The 17,805-nt window shown below is 38.7% G+C and overlaps 3 protein-coding genes across 3 annotated transcripts; 1 reads left to right on the top strand and 2 right to left on the bottom strand.

Annotated features, from left to right (window-relative positions):
- Positions 1-773: 773 nt before the first annotated feature.
- On the bottom strand, positions 774-10,349 carry LOC112468031 (dual oxidase 2-like). Its single transcript, XM_025037032.1, has 26 exons — positions 10,141-10,349; positions 9,594-9,953; positions 9,190-9,374; positions 8,877-9,120; positions 7,380-7,607; positions 7,208-7,291; positions 6,746-6,831; positions 6,339-6,620; positions 6,071-6,246; positions 5,864-5,985; positions 5,579-5,776; positions 5,387-5,500; positions 5,165-5,304; positions 4,814-5,077; positions 4,544-4,684; positions 4,292-4,467; positions 3,644-4,167; positions 3,353-3,583; positions 3,153-3,246; positions 2,846-3,056; positions 2,592-2,712; positions 2,288-2,517; positions 2,015-2,173; positions 1,782-1,937; positions 1,559-1,687; positions 774-1,331 (listed from the first exon to the last, which is right to left on the bottom strand). The coding sequence occupies exons 1-26, from the start codon at positions 10,265-10,267 to the stop codon at positions 1,203-1,205; spliced, it is 4,911 nt and encodes a 1,636-aa protein (XP_024892800.1). The 5' UTR covers positions 10,268-10,349; the 3' UTR covers positions 774-1,202.
- Positions 7,515-8,879, top strand: LOC112468030 (pyruvate dehydrogenase E1 component subunit beta, mitochondrial-like). The gene has a single exon (XM_025037031.1). The coding sequence runs from the start codon at positions 7,747-7,749 to the stop codon at positions 8,803-8,805; it is 1,059 nt and encodes a 352-aa protein (XP_024892799.1). The 5' UTR covers positions 7,515-7,746; the 3' UTR covers positions 8,806-8,879.
- A 1,429-nt stretch (positions 10,350-11,778) lies between the features above and the next one.
- Positions 11,779-17,801, bottom strand: LOC112468024 (probable ATP-dependent RNA helicase DHX34; the record flags this gene model as incomplete). The annotated part of the gene is made up of 15 exons (XM_025037019.1): positions 11,779-12,760; positions 12,913-13,171; positions 13,308-13,429; positions 13,520-13,630; positions 13,737-13,912; positions 14,153-14,521; positions 14,658-14,867; positions 14,942-15,136; positions 15,208-15,394; positions 15,549-15,781; positions 15,884-16,032; positions 16,218-16,350; positions 16,510-16,716; positions 16,801-16,967; positions 17,084-17,801. Coding segments are annotated over 15 exons (3,519 nt in total), but the record flags the coding sequence as incomplete, so codon positions are not given.
- Positions 17,802-17,805: the final 4 nt, after the last annotated feature.

Raw genomic sequence — 17,805 nt, 5'->3', positions numbered from 1 at the left:
CAGAGTGAGTTTACTGAGTTTAATCGGAGGATCAAGTTAATCGGAGACCGTGAAATCGGTCGTATGAATTGAGATTGAATTCTAATGTAATCAATCAAGAGAAAGAAAATCCTCAAGTTTAGGGCCACTTCGACCAAACCCCGATTAAGGCTGAGTTTCCATTGAGCGCGTCACGCGTCGCGTCATCACAAGTTAACCAATCAAAACATCCCATTTTATTACATTACTTGTGACGGTATCAAAATGGGATGTTTTGATTGGTTAATGGCTTCTGCCCACAGGACGCGGAAACGCTTGCCGCGCGGCAAGAAGCGACGCAGTAGCCAATAAACTTTTGGTTCTTACGGAAAAGCAACACGTTGATTGGCTATTTTCGCGTTCTGTGTGCAGAAGTCATATCTTGTGATGACGCTCGCGTGACGCGCTCAGTGGAAACTCAGCCTAACGGTTGTTAAAAGGGTTGCCAACATGACAACATAATTAGTGTGACCTTAACCTAACCATTGTGTTTTTGACTTTGACACGATATATAATCGTCCTAACCCAATATTCCATTTCAAAGTTATTCTGTCATTTGTGTACTTTTTAATTCATTTAATAGGATACAACGGCGGGAATCTTTATCGAGATCACGTTTATGATTTATGACTGTGATAAAGGCTATAACCATAAAGCGCATATACGTGTGAGTATAGCTTGTATCCATTTATGCGAAAGGTTAGGTTATGTGAAAGAATATTGCAATTTGGGAGTGTCAAGGAATATCACTTAAATTCTTATTATTACACAATTTTATTGATATTAATGAATGATGCGACACACGCGCGCGCGAACACACATTATTCACGTGGTTAGTGTAGAAAATACTCACTTATCTTGTGATATTTTAACATTAATGCAAATACATGGAGTTTATGTATCATAATCAAAAATATTTTATGAATGTAATTCATTAGAGAAATACCAGTTGAGAAAAATAAAGATATATAAAAATTATAATTAATATGAAAAATACACATTTGAGTCTCTGTCGGATACAAAATATTATACTAAATAACTTATGTCCATTTCTATCAACGCAGGTTAATTTTAATCTTGGTTTAACTTACCTGTCATCTTTTCCTAGTTCTCTAAAAGTTAGAAAAAGATAGAAAGTAAGTTAAACCAAGATTAAAGTTAATCTACATTGGTAGAAATGGGCATTAGAAGCTTTTATAATGATGCTGAAATAACGTATCGTTAATTTCTGTTAGATTAATCGCTTTACAAGCTGCGTCTACTGCTTGTGTCATAGCTGGTGTTCCGCAACTGAAAACACCAATCTTATTTGCCTGGAACAAAAATTGTTTCGACTGCGCGTTGTACCTATATGTATAATTTAAATAATTGAAAGCATTTGATACAGCTAGTAAGATTCTAGAGGGATTATGTGACATAGAATTAATATCATCTGTTGACGATGATTATATAACAACAACAACAACAACCAACAACGACTACTACTACTACTACGATAAATAATGACAATAATAATAATGAAAAGGAGGATGTAACTTACAGTAGGATGTAACTTCTGTATAGATAGGAAAAATTGAGAAAACTTGGGTCGTCCAAAATGCGTCACAGCCTTTAAGCCCGTAAACAGAGACTTATTTGAAATCTTTTGAAAATGACGTTCACAAATATACTGAAAGTAAATTTAATTAACATTATTTATGATGAAATCTTGTCAAGCTAAACGATAACACAGCTGCGCTTATCAATTTAGATAATTTTCTTACCAAAAGTATCGTACGTAGGTCGAATTTTTGATAGAACTGAGTAACAAAAATATGAGTAGACACTGTTTTATTGACGTCTACTTTTTCGAGCTCTCTCAATATGTCGACCATCCATTCAAATTGTTTTTGCGTTCTCGTTACCCAAAGGAAATATACCTATACATGGAATACGTATAGAAATTTTACGACAGTTGTTCTTTTTACCATCATAGTATCGATGGCGATGTTATTACCTTCTTGCAACCAAAGTTTAACTTGCAATTCGACTTAAAAACGATATCTTTGAGTATCGATGCAAAGGGCGTGACACCTATACCACCACCGACCATGATTGCCACTTGATATTTGTCCCAATCTTGGTGACCTTCTCCATACGGGCCATCTATGTGAATCTATCGAGATAAATGGATAATATGACATGACATGACATGACATAAAAACTTCGTTACGTTAGCAAATCATTTATTATCCAATGTGCGATATGCAATAATAATCATTAGGCTTACCATCGGTAAGTTTTCATTAGACATTGCGCATAGATCTAGTTTCTCCCTAATATTTGTGGTCCATGGTCCGACCGCTCGTACGTGTATACTTAAATTCGTTTCGTGTGGCGCGGAAGATAAAGTAAACGGATGATACTCATTTGTCTGTAACGCTGGGCATGCTATTTTAATCCACTGACCAGATTTATATTGAAAATTTAAAGGTCTGAGAAATGTTATACACGTTACATCTACGACATATACGACATATATGTAAATGAATATGCATGAGGAAGTAGACAAGTTACTTAAGCTTAAGAAGTACCTGATGGCAGAATTTCTGCTTTGAGTATTGGTATTTCTGTCGTTGTTCTAGTTACAGCTACGACTTTATCGAGAATAAATAGAATAGCTGGCCCCAGAAAGAAATAATGAAAGTATGGCTCCTATCAAATGGTAAGATAAAATGGATTTTCAGTTACGCAACCACCGGTAATGCAAATACGTACGTTTCAAGTGTACAAAAATACAACTGAATTTTATTATTTATCATATGTATACTAAAAATATCAATATTACCTGTACTAATCTTCCACTGCCGTGTAAAACCATCAGTATATAGAAAGCTGGGTACAAGGAGTGTACAAAAGAGAACCAGTTATAGAATGATTTGCGTACCATCGGTAACGAGCACACAAATATTAATCCAGTCAAAATGGTTAAAAATACTCCCGTTATACCTGTCATTGTACCCCAACACCAGTAATGGAACTTGGGAAGTTCGTGCGTCCTAGAAATCACATCAATAAACGTCATGCAACGACGATGCGTATGATAAAATAATTGTAAGTACGTGAAATAATTAAAAAAGGCAAAGTAAACTTACGCGTGGAAATAATTGCGAAATAAACACGTCAGATCATCGGCAGTTTGCGTAGATATGTGATAAAAGTTGAAGCCATGTCCAATTGTATGTAACGCTAAAAGTATTAAAAGTAAAAAGAGAAGACTTAATTGGCTGTGTGTGTTTGTGTGTGTGTGTGTGTCAGGTAAGGATACATGCAACTTTGAATAAGAATATCTCACCGGTAAACACCAGTGCCCAACAAGCGATATACTTGTGCATTTCGATCGCTGAATCGAAGGGAATGTAGAATTGCAGAGTTGTGGTCCTCAGAATAGTGATAGTGTTGTGACACATCATAATTAATAACGTAGAATAAGTAAACATCATAGCTGACGCTGCACCTCTCGTTATAGTCAAGCCGTAGCCTAATATCCGTCTTAAACCAGAATGTTCCCGTTGTACGGAGTAATCTGTAAAAGCGGATCGTTTACCATCGCGCGAAAAAGATTGGATTGACTCGAAGGACGTACAATATACTCGTTCCGCGAAAATCCCAAGCAGGAACAAAGTGTATAAACATGCCCAGAATATCTGCAGTCGTTTGTTAGCAAGGTACTTCATTATAGGATACCAATAATCGTCCGAGTGTCTCTTAATTTCTTCGACAATTTTTTCGTCCTTGTCGATAATTTCGCTATTAATTTTCTCTTCCTTTGCATCTCGTTCAACGCTTTCAACTTTGCCCTCGACTCTGGATTGCAATTCGCTTGGATCGGCATACAGACTCTCCACCGTCTTTTGTACCTCGCCAATAAACGTCGATCTAACTGTCTTCACGCCCGCGTGAAGTTTCCTGTTGCTTTTCCCGTCCGTAGGCACGTTGAATTCCAATTCCGCGTAATTAAATTTATCATTAAAGTCACTTAGTATCTGCTGAAAGTCTTGTAGATTTATCCTCTCTTTATTCGCCAAGTCAGCGTGATACATCATGGATTGCACCAAAGCTTCCAGCTCATCGTCCGTGACGTCAGCGTTGACGGTCTCCATAAATGATCTACGTACATGTATATGTTTAACAATAACGTAGGTACTGTAATCACACTTTGATACATCACATATGCAGCAGACGCACGTGAAAGCGTTGTTTAGAATTAGACGATTGATATAAGGTGTACAACCTTAACATATTTGAGAACTCTTCTCTCTTCAGTCTTCCTGTACCATTGATGTCGTACATGTCAAACATCAACTTCATCTTCTCCTCAGCAGAACCCTTCAGAAATATCACCAACATATCGACAAATTCCCGAAACGATATGAAGCCGTTTCTATCCTTGTCCACTAGATGAAATATCTGCAAACATAAATCTTTCGATATCTTTGACGTATTCGGATCGTTAGCACGACGTGTTATTTGACACAAATGTCACCTTCTTTACGAACTCGGCGTCCGGTCGCATACTCAGGGCTTCCGCAAATTCTATGATGGTCAACTCGGTATAAATTACTTCTCGTGCCACTGTCGAATCTATTTTTAAAATTTCTTCTTCCGTATGCGCGATATGGAATGCCTGAAGACATTTCGCGGACATGTATTACACGAGTCTCGATAAAAATTTCTAGTTAAATAAGATATTATTTAAATATATTTTTTGTCTTACGTTTATTTCAACAAAGAAAAAGAGAGAAAAGAGATATACCTGCGCAAATACAACACGGAAAAACATTTCTAATTTTTTTTGACGGTGCTTCTTGGTTATCGCTTGCTTAAGTAGTGCCGCATGCGTGGTATTAGTTATCATTTGCACTAAGCGTGCATCCCCGGACGTTGAGATTTCTGATATAAATTTTTCAAATGCTTTTATAAATGCGCTTCTCAAAAAGTCAGAATCGAACTTTAGCACTAAGTCGTAACTGTGATGTACACGAATCAACGTATAATGACTGTCAGATGCACAGTAAATCTGTAAGAGGAAAGAAGAAGGTAGCGCGTATGTTATTGATGTATCATTGAAGAAAAGGAGAAAGAAAAGGAAGGAAAGGAAAGATACCGTGACCCTGCTATTGGATGGAAAATCCACCGCGCGTATCAGGTGCCCCAATTGATTTTTCACCTCCAGTTGGTTCTTTCTTACGTTTGGCACTAATATTACGCATCTCAGAGAAGCTCTTGGCTCCTGCCATTCGCTAGCTGTTGACGAAACAATATCTTCGTTAATACACGTGTGAGATATGACATACATGTATGACATAAGTGCTTGTTGAAAACTTACCGGTATGTATAATACCTATGTTATCACTATGGTCTACTTTTCTATACATAACATTTTCTTTCGCTGATTTCTTATCTTTGAATTGTATTTTAAAACCGATTAATGTAATAAAACCTGCGTCAAACGTAGTATTAGGATTAAGTGATGTGACATCGTCACAAGAGACTTGAATGGGAGTAACAGGATTTTTACCAAAAAACAACGTTGATACACCTAAGAATGTAAAGATGAAGGATATGCCGCTGTTGGAGAAAAAATCATAAGTTCCAGGCTCTGTGCACGTCTCAATTGTGTATTCGTCTATTTGATCGGCGTGAAAACAGGGACCATTTGTACATCTGCCTTCTTTCACAATTTTATTATTGATACAACTGGGATGTATGCCATTCGCTGTAAAAGCAGCGACAATATCTAGGTATATCTAGTTATTTTAATTACCATCAACCATTGCGAATCAACATGTATCTCTTTCTTTACCTGTGGTAGGAACTCTGAAAGGATTCTTTGGAATATCATTCCAGTCCATCTTAGTGGTACACATTAGCACATCGTAAAACGATAATTGTTCCAGTCTTTCAACTTCCTTGTCGGTGAAAAGTCTACAAAGAAAATCATATGGAGGATATGATATGCAAACGTGAAATGGGAGGAGGTAAACTGAAACAGGAATTTGCACGTACGCACCTATTTGCGGTATTATTGTACCAAAACCTGTCACCGTCGCGTATTCGCTGAAACTGATCACGAATGATTCTTTGAAACAACTCTCCGGGTCCATCACCAGTCTCTAGTATTCCGCCTACCCAGACATCCACGTCATCGAACGAATTGTTGTACAATCTGAGAAACTCCTCCCGTATCTTACCCGAAACACGACGGATGTGTATCTTTTATATCGTGCTGCGGCACAAATATAGGAATATAGGAGAGAAATGAGTTTTATACAACGTACCGTGACATTCACGCGATTAAAATGGGATACGTTTTTAACTTCCGCCAGACCGTAGGCACGACGGGCACTATTGTAATCAGGTACTCCATGGTCACGTCCTCTCTGAATATTAAGTGCCATTAAATCTCTTCTGGAAAATTCTAATGGACCGAACAAACTGCCCCGTAGATCTTCAACGATTTTATGATCCTCCTCTTCGCATAATTGAATAGCCATTCCCATTAGTAATTTCTCCACATCGATAACATCCTTTATTCTTGTTAAATTGGCATGGAGAGAATTCTAAGTACAACGATTCATCATGTACATACATTACGCACAAACACGTTTCGAACGTCGTAACGTCGTAATCGACGTCGAAAATCAAAACATGTGTAATGTGTAATGTAGGTGTCATTGCAAGATACCTGTGACATCCAGTAATTGTTGCATGTTCTAATTGGGTGTGATTCCAAGGAACAATTATTTCTCCCATAGTTGCGTAAGTACACACCTGGACACAACAGAATGATTATTGCGATTATTGCGTGTCGATGTTATTTCATTATGTTATTTCATTATTATTACACGTATTATAACTACTATAACGAGGCACACACGCGTAGGTTATTATAACGCGCAGCTTTATATATGATTTCCATGATGATTTTCACGTGATGCGGAGGTTTAATTAAATATTAAACCTCCCCCTCCCCCCTGCGTTCATTATTAAAAATCTTAGGTCTTTTTTGCATCATCTTGTATGTATGTAGTACATACATACACGTGAATGAAAAGAACGACGCAAACACGTGAATAAGAGGCAAGAGCAACGGGGCCATAATATTGTCCGTTTGATCAGTGGAGCTGTCAACTGGAGCGTTGCTTACCTGGTGGAACCAAGGTATGCCCGAAGCGGAAAGCAGCCGATTGGAAAAATTGATCTATCTGCGGATCAATATTGGGATTGTAACCTTTGAACAACGAACAACGTGTCATTTGGATCGCATATAGATTAAGAGCGGCAGCTGCTCTTCTTGTATGAAAATTGATCTTTCTTACCTTCATACGCAGGAAGTCTATCGTCCAGCCACGAAGGTAACCATTCGTTGACGACAATGTGTTGCTGAACCGCTATCACCCACTTACGGGCCTCGTTGTAAACTTTGTCGCTCGACCATTTTGGATTGAGGCGTTTAATGTGAGATGCCACGAAATTGTGCCATCTGAACCATATTATACCGAAAGTGAGCAAGAACGGATTTTCGTTCCCTCGAGGATTTCCTAATTCTGAAACACACATATGTGTTGACGGCGACGCAACAAGCGTTGCTTCTGCCGCGCGAATAGAAGGGCAGAAATATAAATTTGTTCGTCCGATTGAAGATCCGATCTTTCTCGACTGTCGAGGAGTGCTGTAAGTAAAGGAATGCTGACGCGAGTAACGAGGCAGCGTATCCTTGGCGAAAGCCAAGCGTTCCGCAGATCGATGACGAAGATGACAGTGCGCGACGCGTTGAATACGGCCCTCGACGAGGAGCTGGCTCGGGACGAAAGGGTATTCATAATAGGTGAGGAGGTCGCGGAATTCGACGGCGCTTACAAGATAACGCGCGGTCTCTGGAAGAAGTACGGCGACAAGCGGTTGATCGACACGCCGATCACGGAGGCTGGATTCTGTGGTATCGCCATCGGCGCGGCGCTCCTAGGCCTAAGGCCGATATGCGAGTTTATGACCTTCAATTTCTCCATGCAAGCCATCGACCGTATTATCAATGGCGCCGCGAAGAATCTCTACATGTCCGCCGGAAGATTTCCCATTCCCATCCTATTTCGCGGTCCGAACGGTAACGCCAAAGGTTTGGCCGCGCAGCATTCTCAGTGCTTTGCCGCGTGGTTCATGAGCGCGCCCGGCTTGAAGGTCGTGTCGCCGTCGACCTGCGAGGATTACAGGGGCTGCTTGAAGGCGGCTGTGCGAGATCCCGATCCTGTCATCATGCTGGAGAGCGAGCTACTTTACAACATTGAATTTCCCGTATCCGACCAAGCTATGGACAAGGACTACCAGATACCTATTGGCAAGGCCAAGGTGGAGAAGCCTGGCAAGCACATCACTCTAGTGACGCACGGCCAGGCGTACGTGTATACGGTTCAAGCGGCCGAGCTGTTGGCTGGGCAAGGTATCGAGGCGGAAGTTATCAATCTACGATCGCTAAGACCCTTGGACTGGGATACGGTATTCAAGTCGATCGGCAAAACGCACAGACTAATGACCGTTGAACTGGGCTGGCCTAGATGCGGAGTAGGATCCGAGATTGTCGCGACAGTCATGGAGAATCCAGTCTTTTTTCAGCTCGACGCACCTGCGGTCCGATGCGCCGGCATCGACGTCCCGATGCCTTATTCGGAGAAGATCGAGTACGAATGTACCCCGAAGGAGCATCATATAGCCGACTACGCTAAACGCATCTGCGGCACAAAATTCTGACAAAATTCTTAGCACGTATCTCTATATGTTATTTGTTGTATATTGTTTGTATAATAAACTTTCTCACTCACTGAAATATCTGGTGACGCTCTCGGTGTAATGTCGCGAGACATATTGATGATGATGAATAGGCGGCGGTGGATTGGCCATCGGTAATCTAACGGTGTTGTAGTCCGGATACAGAGGAAAATCCGACGACGCAAGTTGCCCGTCCTCCTGCAATATTCCCCCAGTGCTCGTTCTTAAAACGTCGGACCACGCTTTGGATGTACCGTAGATCAATCCACCGTCTAAGAATGGCGTGATCTCGTTCAGCTGCAATCGCAATCTATTTAAATCTGTGCGCGCTCGGAAAGCATTGTCGGAGGGGAGCTCGTGTCATACCTGTTGACGAGGATTGTTCGGCGAATGGCCCGTCCGATGATCGTACCGTGTACGTAAAACAGGCATTTCCGTGTGCCCCGGTTTATTTATTCTGTATCGATGGTTTTTCGGAATTTTTATGTTAATATACTCGGGCGGGCAAGCTGGTCTCTGAGCATCTAAAATTTCCTCCACCACCTGTTGGCCTGTTGAGCACATATTTTTTCAAATTGCGCAGAGAGAGAGAGAGAGAGAGAGAGAGAGAGAGAGATTTGAAATTTATACATAACATATTTGACATAACATACATACATATCATATGATATGATATAATATATGTTATATTTTCGAGGTATTTACAAATAATAATAATGTAATTTTTAAGATACGTAAGATTGTATAAGACGAATCGGTTTTTCGCGTACCGAAAAATACAAGTAGAGCGTTTCTCCCCGTTCTTGATTTAGATCCAATTTTTCCGCTCAACAGCTTCTCACTTATCTCTAATGGTTCCGGTCTTTTAGAGCCTGAAGGTTTATACACTCCATCTTCATAAGCTGCTGGCAGTCTTCTTAACAACGGAGTATCGACCGCACCTAGTTCCGGTCTACCAACGTTGTTGTACCATCCATCGTAACCAGGATATTCGATATTCGATGCTGTGCGATACGGTGAGCATTTATTTCGTTGATTGTTATTTCCACCCCAACATCCGGTAAACAACCAATCTGTCAAGTCCTTGGCGAACGTTTCACCGACCACGTTCTTGTCTGGCTTCTTGAAATCTAGCATATAGGACATATCTTAGTGTATTTTTATATCAATTCAATATGTGGAAACTGTAAAATGCGCGAGAAAAAAGTAAAGCGCGAATTCATGTAAGAGATAAGAAAGAAATTCAGATCAACCAAAGCTATCAGATTTATATAGCTTGAGATATAATGTATGAGATACATATGTATTTATACGTACGTCTATTCGGGTCCAGCGTAGGTGTAAGTGGAGGTTGCCGTTGTGTTGTAGCGTTTTGTGCAACAATTAATGAAAAATTAATTACGATAATGAATAAATTTAAGGCGAGATACATGTTGTTCTCCATTAACGCTACACAGAATGATCTTTTCCAGCAATATCCAGCAATATCCAGCACTCATCTAGCACTCATTTATTCAGAGCTGCAGCACGTTCTACCGCGAGTGATCTCTACCGAGTTTGGTGCGTTACAAGCGGCCTGATTAGACTACTTCCTCGTCGTAGACGATAAGAGTGTCCACACAGGAAACCACAAATATGAATCACTGGCAGATATACGTAGACCACGAGCAACGTGATTACGAGAGATTTATTTCTTAATTTATTACGCGTAGATGGATGTACGTCCGGGGCTATACGGTTATAGAAATTCAAGCGCACTTTGCGCAAAAGCAGCGCGAAATGTACGCGCCGAGAAAGAAAGTTCTTTGGTTCGCGATCACCACTAGAATCGCGATATTAATATTACAAGTAATTTTCAATGTATCAATCCCCGATCATCACGCGGACGCGTTTAAAAGACCTTTAGACCTTTCTGCGGAGAAAGTTTCCTCCTGGGACCGAATAATTAATTTTCTGTTCAATGGCCTTACATGTTGGGATGGAGAGTACTTTTTACATATTGCAAGATATGGATACACGTATGAAAATACTCTCGCTTTTTATCCGTTGTATCCAGCTATGATTCGCATTATCGCTGTTATTTTGACAAAAATCTTTCCTTCATTCAACATCCAAAGTACGATGATCCTTGCTGCGATTTTGATTAATTTCGTGTGTTTTGTAAAATCGGCTATTATCTTTTATGATCTCACTGAGCGTGTATTTCAAAATACCATAACGGCGTATAAAGCAGCGATACTTTACTGTATAAACCCGGCTAGCATATTTTTCTCAGCTCTATATTCAGAATCCATGTTTGCGTATTTAACATTTTATACCATGCTTGGAAGTATCGAAGGTATATCTACCATCTGTTTTCCCGTGGCTTTGTCAACTTTGGTGAGATCAAATGGTGTCGTCAACATTGGCTTCCCTATATATTTCGGGCTTAAAAATTTGTGCACGTCGGAAAGAATAGAAAAACATCAACGAAAGCACGACGTACTATCAGTCTTGTGGCATATTTTGAAATTAATCAAATTAAAAAACTATTTTGCCATGTTACGCACAATAATTATATCACTATCTCCATTTGTTCTTTTACAAATATACAATTATATGAAATTTTGTACTTCTACGTTCGACGATAAGTCGTTATTGCCAGCTCACATTTTACAATATGCCACAGACAATAATCTATGTCTACCAGGTAGTATAGATATAACGTGGTGTAATGCTACGTTGCCTTTAGCATATTCGTATGTGCAAAGAACATATTGGAATGTAGGATTCTTAAGATATTATCAATTTAAACAAATACCAAATTTTATTTTAGCTCTCCCGATATTGTATATTATGTCGCAGTGCATAAAAGAATTTTCTCGTGAATATAGGGATGAATGGTATTTGTTAGGATTTTTTGACAGCAAGGCGAAAAGCGAAGGTGCTGTTGTAAAGAAATATCCATTGAACATGTTTGTCTTTGTGGTACATGGTTTATTTCTAACCATATTTTGCTTATTCTTTGTACATATCCAAGTCAGCACACGTTTATTAGCCTCTGCAACTCCCTTGCCATATTGGTATTGCGCGTTGACCGTGTCTCACAAATGCGTTGACCATATCGATTTACGATACGAAAGTGACGAAAATATGTGTTCCAAGTGGAAAGTATTTTTCTTATCTCAAAATCGATATACATTGCAAGATAAATTTGTATTATTTTACTTTATAGGATATACAATCGTAGGATGTTTTATGTTTGCAAATTTCTTGCCATGGACTTGATATGTTACAAATTCTATATACGTGCGAGAAACGTCCTTCCTGTTTATCCTCTTTTTATTGCGTGAACGTTTCTAAATTTTTCGAATATATAATCTTGTGTAAAGAATAATCTTTGGAGTCGAAAAGTGTTTGTGAATAGTAGAATATTACGTTTATTATTTTGTATAAATATTTAAAGGAAGATAACTGTTTTTATGTCTTCTGAATTTACGTGTGTAGATAGGTAATATGTAGAATTCTGTGAATAGGCATATTACTTTTCGATGAAACGCTTGTTGTATATTTCTACGAAATAAAAAGAGAACTATTTATATGTAAAAAAAAAAAAAAAAACATTACCTTCCAATAAACAATACATAATGCATTTATATACAATCGATAGATGTCTTAGCTTGCTTTGATGTGCAATTTTTTATGCTTCAATATTTCGATAGGCGTGAAATATAATGTTAGCGAACAATCAGGACATTCGTATGCTTGACTATTAGCTTTACGTATGATATTTTCACTCTTTTTATCGACACTAATCGTATCTGCGATTGTGCAAGAGTTCTGATGTTGAAGTTTTTCGATACTCGATAGACGTGCTCGAAGATCACAATTTTCACAATGCCATTCGGTTTCTTGCATTTCTACAATTAGCTGTTCACTCCACGTACTTTCTTTTATGCTATAATGTAACAATGAAAGTTTCATTAAAAACATTGATCATTGTATCCAATCTAATATTTACTTTTACATTTTATATATACAGTGACAATTTAAGTTATCACATCTTACAGTATATTAATATTTTTTCACCAATTACTTCCAAGTACTCACCAATTATACGTGATAGTATTTGTCACACAAGCTCCACCTTTAATTATGTTTGGTATACTTTTAAAATCGGATTGGAAAGGATTAGGCTCTATACTCGTGTCATTATTGCCGTTGCCAACGTACATTATTTTCAGATCGGCTGGTAACAGCCGTCTTATGGTATATGGTATCGTAGTATGCATATATTCGATCACGTCGTACGTAAGACTTTGCTCAACTTTACTAAAATCTTTTCTTTCGTCGTCAGCACTGTCGGATCCTAACATAACATAACACATGTATAATTTTACACGGCACATTTAATCTAGATTTACTTAAAAGAAACACACACAAACAAACACACGCGCGCGCGCGCGCGCGCGCATAAACTTAATAATCTGAAATGCATTTCTTGCCTTGTAATTGCTGATTTAATAAGAAATCCCATTTATTTCTTAATTTGGCAGCTTTCAATAATAAAACTTGACCACTGTCAGGAACAGGAAACTCTAACATCAGCCACGAATCGCATGCTATTCTATAAGACGTAAAGGCCGTTTTACATCGTATTATCAAACTGTTGCTATATATTCCATTAGGAAATTATAAAATTTACAAAGTAACTTACATGGAGAACGTACTATTTGTATCTATTTCATGCGCAAATAATAGCAACGTTTGTGCAGCAGGCATTCTTAAAGTATTTACCAGATACGGTTTTGTAGTTTCCAAGAGGGATCTATTAATAATATTGGCATATTATATAAAGCGTTTAAATTTACTCACATTCGGCAAGTTATTAACAGAGCTATGAGCTATAAGCTATATGTATAATAAAGACTTACAGATACGCCAATATCTGATGTTTCGAGCTTACAGGAGTCTTGCTCTTAAATCCTGGCATTGGCGTTATATCCGCTTCATCAATTTGCAGAACTTGTGGATGATTTCCGAAAAAGCTCATTGGATGCAAAGCAACGTACGGTTTCGCTTTTGTGTGAAATAATTGTTCACTTATAGACTGTGGACAATAGTTTAAAGATACACATTTATCATATAAATATATCATTTTAATCAAGTACAGAACGATTCGTACGTATATTTGTCGATATAGTTCAGAATATTTTTTTAAATTTATTATAATATTCAGAAAGCGCAAAATATCACACATCTATACATAATATCTTTTCTAGTTTTGAGCTTTAGATTCACGTCTTTAAGTATTAACTATACGTACGGAATATAATTTCAAGTAATTTACCTTGCAATAATTAAACTCGTCGGCACAAGCAAATTGTGGATATAAACCACTACATAATATCAACTTCAACATTGTCAGATCTTTATAGCTACATGCGGTAGACGCCGTTAAAAGATTCTGCACCTGACTCGAGTCGTTCCTCATTCGAAATTCTATATCTTTTATGTCGAGCTCTCCATTATCCTCGTCATTATCCTCCACGTGTATATCGAATGTTTCTACCTTCAACCGTTTACGCCTTTTAGGCTCACTTTGCTTGTAAGTTCTTTTGAGAGATTTCAAAAGTTTCAATTCTCCATGCCTTATCGCACGTTCTGCACTCGTCATGGAAGAATTTGGTTCTGGGAGGCTCTTGAGTAAATTGCAGTCCTGCACACGATGTTACGTACATAGAATACAGCACATAGAAGCAAACAAAAAGTAGTATTAGATATGTCGTGTAACGAATGTACATTCATGGTGTAAGATATAAGATGTAAGGAATGTACGAGGCACATAAACTAACTTGGAGCAAGTCTTTAAATTGAGCCCTCAATTTCGTCATTTCGTAGAACCGTTGTTCCTCCAAACCTCTTCTTCTGCACCACTTTCTGCTGCTGTTATTACTGCTTCTATATTCCTGTGAATTTTCTTGTTTCACTTCCAGCCATTCTTTAAATGCATTCAATAACGTTATTGGATCACCATGATCAGATTCCAACTTCTTTCTAGATGTCTGCAATAATATTGTTTCATTATTGCATACGCAATATTAGTAGCGCAGTTATCTTATACGTTAGCACTACGTACCTCACATTCGGTGTCCCTGTAAGCCCTGTTAGTGAACGGTGTTTGTATACTTAGAGCAGCGGCCACGGATAACACGGGTTCCACCTGATGAAAAATGGATCCCATTATTAACATCTTCCCTATCGCGATATCAACGGGCAGCCGAGCCAGGGTTTTACCGATACACGTGATCTTTTCGTTATCCGTAAGTGCGTCCTAGTGAGGAAAGAGTTAACTTAATATCTGGTACTTTGCGAGGAAAGCAAAAAATAGCCCAGGATACCAACGTGATCTTTTAAGGATAGTATAGCGTTTTCTAGACTATTGGCTGGTGGTGGTTCTATAAATGGAAACTTTCGCGCATCAGGAAGTCCCATCGCTATCATCTGCAATAGTGAAGAATCTAAAGGTACACGTTGTAGTTCTGGCGTTGAATATTTTTCCAACGTCTTGTACTCTTCCTCCGAATAAATTCTGAAAAAGGACACGTGTTTTTTTATCTCTGGATACTCCTTCATGTATAATAAAATGATTGAAGTAGAGTATGAGTATACATATATATATATATATATATATATATATATATATATATATATAGAGAGAGAGAGAGAGAGAGAGAGAGAGTTACCTGTAACAAACCCCAGGTCCAGTCCTGCCTGCTCTCCCTTTTCTTTGTTCCGCACTGGCTTTGCTTATCCAAAATTCTTTCAATCTTTGCATTTTACACGACGGATCGTAACTCATTTCCTTCACTTTTCCACTATCAGCGACAAATCTGATTCCATCAATGGTAATAGAAGTTTCCGCGATATTAGTTGCAACAATGCATTTCCTAACACCGTCAGGTGCATAATCAAATACCTAGGAACGGAAGGGAGGAGAAAATAATTTTTTTACATTCTTTTGCAACGCACACAAAAGTGATTCGTCAGAATAGTATCGCGCGGGAGAAGATATATATACCTTGTCTTGTTCAACGATAGAGAGAGTACTATGAAGTGGTAAAACTATCCAGTTATTTTTCTTTATACTATATTCCTTGGCAGCATCTACGACTGCAGTAATTTCACTTATTCCGCTCAAGAATATTAATAAATCACCCTTTTCGTCGACTGAAATATTCCTATTGTTGTAATTATTTCACACACTTGTACTTGTATGGAAACTTTGAATAAAATGAAATAGTAAACAAGGACGGAGAAGAAATGTCTTACTTTTACTCTTTATTACAACCTTTATAACTGATTTTTTCATTTCATTTTAGATTATTATCGTATTAAGATATAGGCTTCCCTACCTGGATATTTTTGATCAATTATTTGCATTATTTGCACATATGGACTGGGATTAAATCGATCATTTTTGTATCTGAGGTCTTCTACGGTTACAGGGCGATAGAACAATTGAATGGGATACAATCTGCCAGGGACCTGTATGGAAAATAGAAAATGGAAAATCCTATTGGTGTGCCTGATATGTATATTTAGCTTATACCGAAAAGTATTTAAATGTGCACGAACGCGCGCGCGTTCAATCAAGCATTTGGAATTATTAAAATATATATGACCAAATATACTGCAGAGACTTACCTCTATTATTTTAACATTTTCCTTTGCGAAATACGTACTAAAAAGTTGTATATTAATGGTGGCGGACATTAATACTAATTTCAAGTCAGGTTTTTGATTAATGATGCATTTCATAATGCCCAATAAAAAATCCCCATGCAGGTGACGTTCGTGTACCTCGTCCAAGACTATCACGTCGTATGCGGATAAAGTTGATTCACCCGACACCTGTGTAAAACACGTTGTACGTTGTAAACGTAGACTCGGTCTGTTACGTCACGTACGTTGTAGATATTTATAGAGATATGCTACCTGGCGCAACAATAAGCCCTCTGTTATAAACGTAATGTTTGTCTCTTGATTCCTCTGTTTCTCAAAACGTATCTGATAGCCAACTTTATTCAGATTCTCGCTCAATGTTTCGAAAGCTACTCGTTTCGCTAATGAGATGCACGCTATTCTTCGGGGTTGCGTACATGCTGTATACAGAGCACAGAATATATGATAGAAGATAGAATATATACGACGGATGAGAAAATATTAAGACTGTATTTAGACGAGTAACGGTCTCTCTAAAGTGATAAAAGCACCTTACCAATCTTCCGGAAACCAGCTTCGTACAAATATCGAGGGATCTGAGTAGATTTCCCGCAACCAGTGTCTCCTGCGACGATGATTACTTTCTCCATCTTTACCATCTCGATAATATCCTCTTTGTATCGCGCAACCGGCAAGTTGGCTTGTGCGTCTCGGAGCCTCTTTAACTTGGCGAATTTCTCCTTTTGCTTAAAGTCCAAGTACAAGAGTATCACGTCTCGGAAGTTGAGCAGTCGGGATTCGGTCAACGAAGATTTTGCCTCCGGGACTCTGGCAAACAATTCCCCGTAGGACAAAGCAAGCTTCAAGTTTAGACAATGGGACTTGTGATACTTTTCCGGGAGCCCGATGGACGTTCGATTTCGATTTCGAGCGAAATCGGCCACAGATTCGTCACTGTCGCCCAATCGCTTGTTGACGGTCACGGACTCGTATTTCTCGACGAATTTCCAAAAGTCCACGACGTCGTGGACGAGATTCGGATTCGCTATGAAAATCTTATTCAATTCGTGCTTACATTTACTGAAATACATATCCTCCGCCTGGTTGAGACTGTTGAGAGGAGGAACCCTATCTCTATCTTCCGAGGATGACGTTCCAGACGTTGACGTTCTCGCGTGAGGAAACAACCCGTGCGTTTCTCGATCTCGACTGCGACATTCTCGACCGCTTTGCGCTCGCGCGGACCTCGTCGAGGACGTCGAGCAGCTGCGTTTATCG

This window comes from Temnothorax curvispinosus, unplaced genomic scaffold (genome assembly GCF_003070985.1).
Source record: "Temnothorax curvispinosus isolate PA1 unplaced genomic scaffold, ASM307098v1 QBEX01018001.1, whole genome shotgun sequence".
NCBI classification, from domain to species: domain Eukaryota; kingdom Metazoa; phylum Arthropoda; class Insecta; order Hymenoptera; family Formicidae; genus Temnothorax; species Temnothorax curvispinosus.
Note: the sequence above shows the minus strand (reverse complement) of the source record. Positions and strands in the feature narration are given on the sequence as shown.